General features: G+C 42.7%; 1 protein-coding gene across 1 annotated transcript; it reads left to right on the forward strand.

The window, feature by feature from the left end:
• The first annotated feature begins 1,802 nt into the window (after positions 1 to 1,802).
• On the forward strand, positions 1,803 to 8,128 carry LOC109473660. Its single transcript, XM_019773602.1, has 3 exons — positions 1,803 to 1,904; positions 6,179 to 6,476; positions 7,023 to 8,128. Exons 2-3 carry the CDS (start codon positions 6,197 to 6,199, stop codon positions 7,469 to 7,471), a joined length of 729 nt encoding a protein of 242 aa, XP_019629161.1. The 5' UTR covers positions 1,803 to 1,904; positions 6,179 to 6,196; the 3' UTR covers positions 7,472 to 8,128.

The raw sequence follows: 8,128 nt of genomic DNA on the forward strand, positions 1-8,128 counted from the left end.
CTATAGGCTGAGAGGAAATGGGCCGAGAGGAAAGGGGGGTGGAACTAATTAGGAGAGGGGGAGAAACTGCCGAAAAGAAGTGGCACGTCGCCACGTTATAAAATCACGACAGCTAGTTCTGTTTTCTCTGAAGGCTTTCGCCGTAATGAGTTTCAAGACCGATGCTTGAGGTTTGACTAAGAAATAAACGGAAAAGGGAGGTTTGTGATGTCAGTATTAAAATAGTGATTGATTCGGCAGTTTGGAAGAGGAATGGGCATGTCAAAAATGCCTGGGCCCATCACATGACATAACGACCATATAATGTACATCACGCACTATCATTGATTGTACCGATATCGATCACAAACCATCACAGCGTAAGAAAAACATAATCATGACAGTCCACTGTCCTCACGTAAGACTTATTCAAAAGGCCATATTCAAAAGTAGCGTCTGAACCCCCTGTGACCCCTCTAGGTGTAATTTATCATTTTATGTGTCGGTTAGTAATGCAATCAAGGCTTACACCAAAAAACTTACCTGACGTGACAGAAGAACAAGAAATAGACAGCTCACCTTAGATTATCGCAGTCGATTCTCCACCAAACCAGAATCGGCGTCTCTTCCGAAATCCCAGAGCTTGTGGTGAAATATTAGAAGCAAAGCCAAGTTGCCGGTGTGTGTGGAAAATTCCAGGCGGGGTAGAACAATCGTCTGAGCCGGTAACGTAACGCGACCTGCCCGCGGCCTGGCCTCGTGTTGGTGGCGTGACTCTGCACCGGTGATTGGATCAGACCCTACCATTCAGTCTTCTTGATCAGGGGTGCCAGAGTGCAATTTTCCGGAATACAGTTCCGGAATACAGTACAATTTTACGGAATACAGTGCAATTTAACGGAATACAGTATAATCGTATTAGTATACAGTACAATTTTACGGAATACAGTGCAATTTTACTAGGAAAATTTCACTGTATACAAGTAAAATTGCATTGTATATATATACTAAAACGATTATACTGTATTCCGTAAAATTGCACTATATACTGATACGATTGTACTGTATACTAGTAAAATTGCACTGTATACTAGTAAAATTGCACTGTATTCCGTAAAATTGCACTGTATTCCGAAAATTGCACTGTATACTCTGGCACCCTTGTTGATAGGGGTGACAGCTATTTCTTAAATGTATATATTTATAGATGAGCCTGAGAACGATAATGTGTTCCCTGTAGAGAGTTGGAAAGTGCTTCTGACATATTGATTTTCGACAGCTTTTCGGGGAAAATTTGTTTTTAGGGCGGTAATTTGGTGCCCCATGAGTGCAATGTGATCCTCCCCTGTTTTACGACGCCCAATGTTAATTGACTTAAGCCCGCATGGGCATACAGTGTTGTTAACGTTGTGCTCACTCTCTGTTCACTTGTCGACGGGGCGGCTGTCATAAACGACAACAGCGCGATAAGAGTGACAACAGGTTGGCCAACAAGCGCCACCTAGCGACTCCCTCCATAATTTCAGGCGTGTAGAGTTCGTGGTCGTGCCATAGCTATGGAGGAAACAGCAAGCAAGGTTTTAAGGCCTACCCGCGATGAATGTGCATTCGTTCTTACCTCATTGATCCCTCTAACTGAACTGTGTGTTAAACCGAACTGTGTGTGTATGCGTTAGTGCGTAGGTACGAAGTAAAGATTGGTTCAAAATATTTTCTCTTTGCGAAAATAAAAGTCGACGAATGAAAACGCCCCAGGGGAATCACGTGACTCTTTTGTAAGGAGCAAAGTCCATGCCGAAAACTGTCGACTAGTCGCCATTTTAACACAGACGTGGACGTGGCGAACTTGTTCCTCTGAACTTACGGTTCCCAAACTACCAACTGTTACGATCCCTGTTGAACCAGCCGCCATTTAAAGAACCGGGGTGAGTTAATATTATCCGTGGTTTCACTCTGTAGTGACAAACACTCATAAATACGTACTAATGAAGTAGATTTTATGACGTATGGTGGTCGTCTAGATTTGTTTCTAATTTGCCGCAGTGAACAGGTTGTTGTTTCGCCATTGTGGAGGGATAGGGGCCAAAGTACGAAACGCCCCCATGTCCGCCATTGTTCAAAAATTCTTTTTACGGCGTTTTCTGCCATAAGGGCTGTCAGGAAAGAGCCAATACCTTATCTTTAAAAGGGAAGGTCTTAAACGAACGTATGTACGCACTTATAATCCCTTAATTGTTGTAAAAAAGATCAACGTTAGTTTCTTATTTTGTGTCTTTGATCTTGCGTAAAAGTGCACATTTACACCATGTTTGATTGTGTATCAAGTTGTTCTAATTTTTTACTGGACATGGTGATGGCACACTAAAGTTGTATCAAATTATTTCATACCGTCACCAACGCAGAGGACAAATACGAAGAACAGGACAATGCTCATTTTTTACTTGAGCTAAGTGAGGAACTTCGTATTATAACTAGAGTTCGGAGGACTCATGCCTTCGACAGTGTGATATTGCTTTCGTGGGTATTGTGTGTATGTATAGTGTAGGCTTTTTGAAGATGATTATCGTAGTTTCCGTCAGGACCAAAGAAAAATGATCGCAGTTGTATCTCGCGTTGGGGTGGACGGATGTAATTGGGACTCGGTATACGTTCTGCTATTGGGCTGTAGATGGTGCACGTTCTTTTGTTCTCTGATCTTATTGTATATGTGTTTTCGGGCGTGAAAATGAATTTTATTGGCGGCCCCCCGGACACCCCTTTGACTCAGTTTGAGTCTGAAAATGGTCGCCCGGGTTGACCTTTGGTGTGTTTGTGGTATTATGAGATTGGTCCACTTTTTTGTTACAGAGGGGTGTTCCACAGAGGGGGTGTTCGGTGTCGATGAAAGATTTGTTTTCAACAAGGCACTGGTATCATTGGCGGGTGGACGTGGTGAGATATTAGTTGTTCCTGACGTTTTAAATTAGATACAATCGAACGCAAGTTTTGCGAGTAGTAAAGTGGTGTATGCTAAAGTACGGGACATCACCAGGACCAAGGACATTCTGTCACCGTGTGATGAAAGCTTCTTGCCGGGACAGACCTCGATCTGCTCGGAAACATGTATAGAGAGCACCGGGCCGTCACGCCGAAGGTTACGTGGCTTACACTTCCGGGTTATCGAACAAGGACATTATACAGGTCCTTGAACGAACGTAAAATTATGTGGAAAAATGCCATAAATCCGCAAATAGATATATATTTTCCCCAAAGGTTCTTTGAATTGTGGCAATCATATTTTCACTAAATGTGGCTATGCAATCGTGGAAAACAGCGTTTTAGGGGGCACACCCCAATTTATTTGGGGCCTCTATTCGAAGCTGCACACCCTCAAATCTAGCGACCGTCTCTGGCGTGGAATAATTCGGAAGGAGAATAACTGTATATGGGACGAAATGATATCTCTTCAGCTACAAGACAAGCTGAGTTTGGTTTCTTCGACCTTTTTAAGTTTGGTAAAAATCAACGGAAAAAACATTATTTTCACTCCAAAATTAATGCCCAAAATTGCGAATTTTCGCGTAGGATAATCCCACAAAAAAAATTTTCCGGCAGAAATGACTGATGCTGGCAGAAAGACCCAAGCCTTGACTATACCCGAGTAAATTATAAAGAAAATTCTAGTACTGTAATTTTCTAAACAGTCCACGGCGCGAGGGGTTGTAAATCCACCCCTACGAAGCCGCAGAGCGAAATCTAGGTCAAACGGGCGGATTACACTTGGCGCGCAAGAATACCCGGAAGTAAGGTTCGGAGCCAAAAGAAATTTTCACCCCAAAATCACCATTTCTTACACTCTTCAGCCATGTTAAAGTTTAATGATACTTCGTGGCAGTTTATTAGAAATGTCACCTCAAACTTGGACCCTCAAAACCCTTTCGTCACTTTTTACAACGGACTTAATCGCGCTGTCGCGGAAGAACTGGGGTGTGCACCGTTTAGTGCATGTTCCTCAAGAAAGAAAATTACTCCGCACGTGTAGGGTCTAAAAGAGTCCCGATAAAAAAATGATTGTGTCCGAACAGCGTGAGTTTAGGTCCACCATAAAATCCCTTTCATCCCTCAGACCTGATCTAAAAAGGATTTGAGATGAAAGCCTGTTTATTACTGACAGGATCAGGCAGGGAAGTTTCGGCGTCCGGGCGATTGTCGGACGTATACGCTTACTTTGACCTGAGTACTGCGGTGGGGCACAGTGAGCCAAAAGAGGGCCTCTTGCGGGTCATGGGTAATTGCCATACTAGCAGTGTGTACACCGACGATTTATTTTGGTACTTCTTTTTTAGATAATTTTTTTTTCTTGTGCAAATTATGCTCAGAAAGGCCCAGATTTCTGGTAAGAAGGACAGAAGGATGTATATTTTTAAAATATGGCCAAAAAGTCTGACATTTGTCACGGTTTGACCTGTTATTAGCCTTTAAAAACTTGTGATCTTGTTACCTGCTATTAGCTGCGTGTATTAGCGATGGCTTGGGGATTTATCTCCCTTTTGTGTATTTGAGGATTTACAGATGAGTTTTTGATAGCCTATAGTCTGTCAACAGCATAACTTGAGAAAGCTTAGGTGGATTATCTTGATATTTGGTAGGTGGGTAGGTCTTGATGGGACCTGGAAATGATTAGACTTTGGACCCCCTAGCGGCTTGTTGTGGTACTGCAGCTGAACTTCCAGTTTTGATATCTCATGATCTACACATGCTGGGGTGACGAAATCTGGATGGTAGGTAGCTCTTTTGCTGGGGAAGAAGTGGCGTGAGCTTGGGCCTCCTAGCGGCTTGCTCAGGAACTGCAGGTCTATCTGTTTGAAAATATTCAAAAGAGGATAACTCAAGAACCGGTGGACGGATCGTCGTGATTTTGGTATGTAGGTAGCTTACTTGATGGTCGGTATAATTATGCGGCAATTATGCAAATCTAGATGTAATTTGCATAATTAATGGAGAAATTCTATAAATCAGCTGCATTACATTGTAGGACTATTCAAGCTTGTGACATGTAATTGAGAACGAGAGAAACACAGGCAGATATTGATTATGTAAATTAATACTTAATTTGCATAATTAATGAGAAAATGTAATAATTCCATAATGCTAACTGCCTGGAATTTCATACTTGGGGTTGCTGGTGTCTTTTCTAAATTTAAAGCGACCAGTGTTACTGCAGTAACGTACGGACCTCCCACGACGCCCATTTTCGAACTTGATCTTGCTATCGTCAACGGTAACTTGCTCGCAAAAAATCGTGAACATCCATTTGCAGATTCTCGAATTATCCCGCTAACAACAATAACGACCACCACAAAAGGTCAAATTCAATGACATGGGAACCCCCCACGAGGCCCATATCCGAACTTGACCTTGGTATTTTCAATGGTAACTTGCCAACTAAAAAACATGAACATCCATTTAAAGATTCTCGAGTTATCTTGATGACAAGGAAAAAACACAAAAAACAAAGGTCAACTGCAGTGACATAGAAACCCCCACGGGACCCATCTTTGAACTTGACCTCGGCATTCTCAACGGTAACTTGCCCACTAAAAATCATGAACATCCATTTAAGGATACTCGAGATATCTTGATGACAAGGAAAAAACACCAAAAACCAAGGTCAACTACAGTGACTTAGGAACCCCCCACGAAGCCCATTTTTAGCCTTGACAATGACCACCCCCAAATCAACCTGCCTGCCAAAAATCGTGAACCTCGGACCATGCCTTCAAACTTTACTGTGCATAATCTACAAAACAGGCCGAAACCGATTTCATAGCCTTCTCATCGAAGGCAATTAAGTGCCTTTCCCAAGGGCACAAGATCGGTGGCATGTCTGGACTCGAACTCGGGACGTCTGGGTTCCGAGTCGAGCACTAATAAAATTGCACTGTATACTAGTAAAATTGTACGCCACACGACCCCACTAAACACATAAGGGACATGAATAAGTAGAGCACATACGATGTTACACACTTGTAATGTATACTATGTAATGTAAATGTATATGTAATTGTACGTGATGTATTGTTATGTATGTATTGTTATGTATGTACCCTCTCCTGGAAGAATAGCTGCCACCTTCGGGTGGGCAGCTAAAGGAGAGTTTTACCTCAATAAACCTCAATTTCCACTCGTTTAATAATCATGTCCGTCATTTGTAATACAGGTGAGTTGAGGCCCGACCATGGCCGAAGTCTCGCTCCGTGCCAGGCTGTACCTGAAGATCAACGACAACCTGTCCCAGGATGACGTCAGAAGCCTGAGAGCTACACTGGTTACTGACGGCCATCTTGGACAGGCAAGGGTGGAAAATGCGACGCCTCTAGAAATGTTTAACATGCTAGAAGCGGACAACAAGATCGGGAAGGGAAACCTAGCGCTGCTAGTGGACCTTCTAAAAGCCCTTGGTAAGACGAAGTTGGCTCAAGAAGCAGAGGACGTAGCGAAAAGGGAAAAAACAGGAGGTACGTAAACTATTGATCTTTTCAGAACGTTTGATGCAACACACACATGCGCGCGCACGTACTATGTGGACTTTAATAAGTTAACATACCATGGCGCAAGCCTGGACATGGGTTTAACAAAGCATTTGATGATGACATACAGGTGTAATGGCCTCATTTGACTGTTAGCTTTGTTAGATAGGTCAACCTATTTGTCATTGGAATTGAAGTACTTTATTAGTCTCTTTTCGTTTCTTTTATCATACCTACCATTTGATTGTACTTAAGTTACCTTTTATTATGTTAAGTATGTCACAGGGGGCTTTGAAAAGCGCCAAAAGGGCGATATGCTAACCTGTATAAATAAATAAAAATGAAATGAAAATGAAATGAAGTTGAAAGAAATGAAGAAATTTCTTCATTGATGGACTCTGGAAATATAAGCTGTCATGACATGAACGAGATATTGCTCATGTTGTGACTAACACATGGATACCAATCTGTTTCTAATTACAATGAAACATTGAAGAACACAAAGTGATTCCCATGGCATATATCATATTTCAGGACCGTCTTGCACTGTTGAAGATGTCATCGCGTGTCTGAAAGAACTCTATGCCAGGGAACATGCCCATGTGCGGCCTCTTCCGTGGTGCGAAGATCCCAAACTGCCTTTGGGAGAAGTCTACACCAACCTTCGACATCAGCGTAAGGATGACAAGGGGCGCTTCGAGGACACAGACACTATCGTAAGCTTAGCAGATATTTACAAGACGAGTAGAGCTAAAGATAAGAATGTTAGAAGGATAAGGGTAGAGGGGGATCCTGGAATTGGGAAGTCGTGCTCTTGTCAGAAACTGGCTCATGATTGGTCCTCTGGGAAACTGGACATTTTCAAGGCTGTTTTCTTTCTGGAAATTCGGCACATGTCTGGGAAAGTGAAAGATGCAATATTTGAGCAGCTTCTACCAGAGGATACAAACATGACCCCGGACCAGCTTTGGTCCTACATCTAAGAGAACCAGGATGATGTTCTCTTCATCCTGGACGGTCTAGATGAGCTCAGTCAGACAGCTAGAGAGAACACAGATGTGGTGGCCTTGATTCAGGGTAAAATCCTCCGAAACTGTCATGTCCTGGTGACCTCCAGGCCGTACCACTGTGTCAAAGACCTGGAGAAATGTCACGAGTTTTACAAAATCATTGGTTACAGCGGAATAAATTCTGTTGACTTCATACAGAAATACTTCAGAAAGAACCCGGAATCTGCCGGAATGCTACAGGAACAGCTTAGACGTAACCAAAATTTGTTGAGAATATTAGTCAATCCCCTCAACAATGTGCTGATATGTATTGTCTGGGAAGACAATGATGGAAGATTACCTTCCAGCCAGGCTGAGCTGTATGAAATGATCGTGTATTCTGTTGCCAAGCGATACTGTGCAAAGAAAGACATCCCGTTAGAAGGCGATGTAATTCCTTCAAACATAAAAGAAGCATTGCGAGGTCTGGGGAAACTGTCCTGGGAGGGACTAGAGCAGGATCAGCTCCAGTTTAACATAGACGATATCAGAGAGAAGTTTGGTGGAAATGCCGATGACATGTTGAACATCGGTTTATTAACAAGAGATAACTCCTTCTCTAGAATCAAACGCACCTGCTTTTGCGCTTTC

The sequence above is a fragment of the Branchiostoma belcheri genome, unplaced genomic scaffold (genome assembly GCF_001625305.1).
Source record: "Branchiostoma belcheri isolate BF01 breed outbred unplaced genomic scaffold, Haploidv18h27 scaffold3, whole genome shotgun sequence".
Classification (NCBI taxonomy): Eukaryota; Metazoa; Chordata; class Leptocardii; order Amphioxiformes; family Branchiostomatidae; genus Branchiostoma; species Branchiostoma belcheri.

Excerpts from the sequence above, each read along its gene's own strand:
- LOC109473660 (XM_019773602.1), top strand. The coding sequence starts at position 6,197 with ATGGCCGAAGTCTCGCTCCGTGCCAGGCTGTACCTGAAGATCAACGAC. Across the intron at positions 6,477-7,022 it reads GAAAAGGGAAAAAACAGGAG|GACCGTCTTGCACTGTTGAA; the intron begins GTACGTAAACTA and ends ATCATATTTCAG.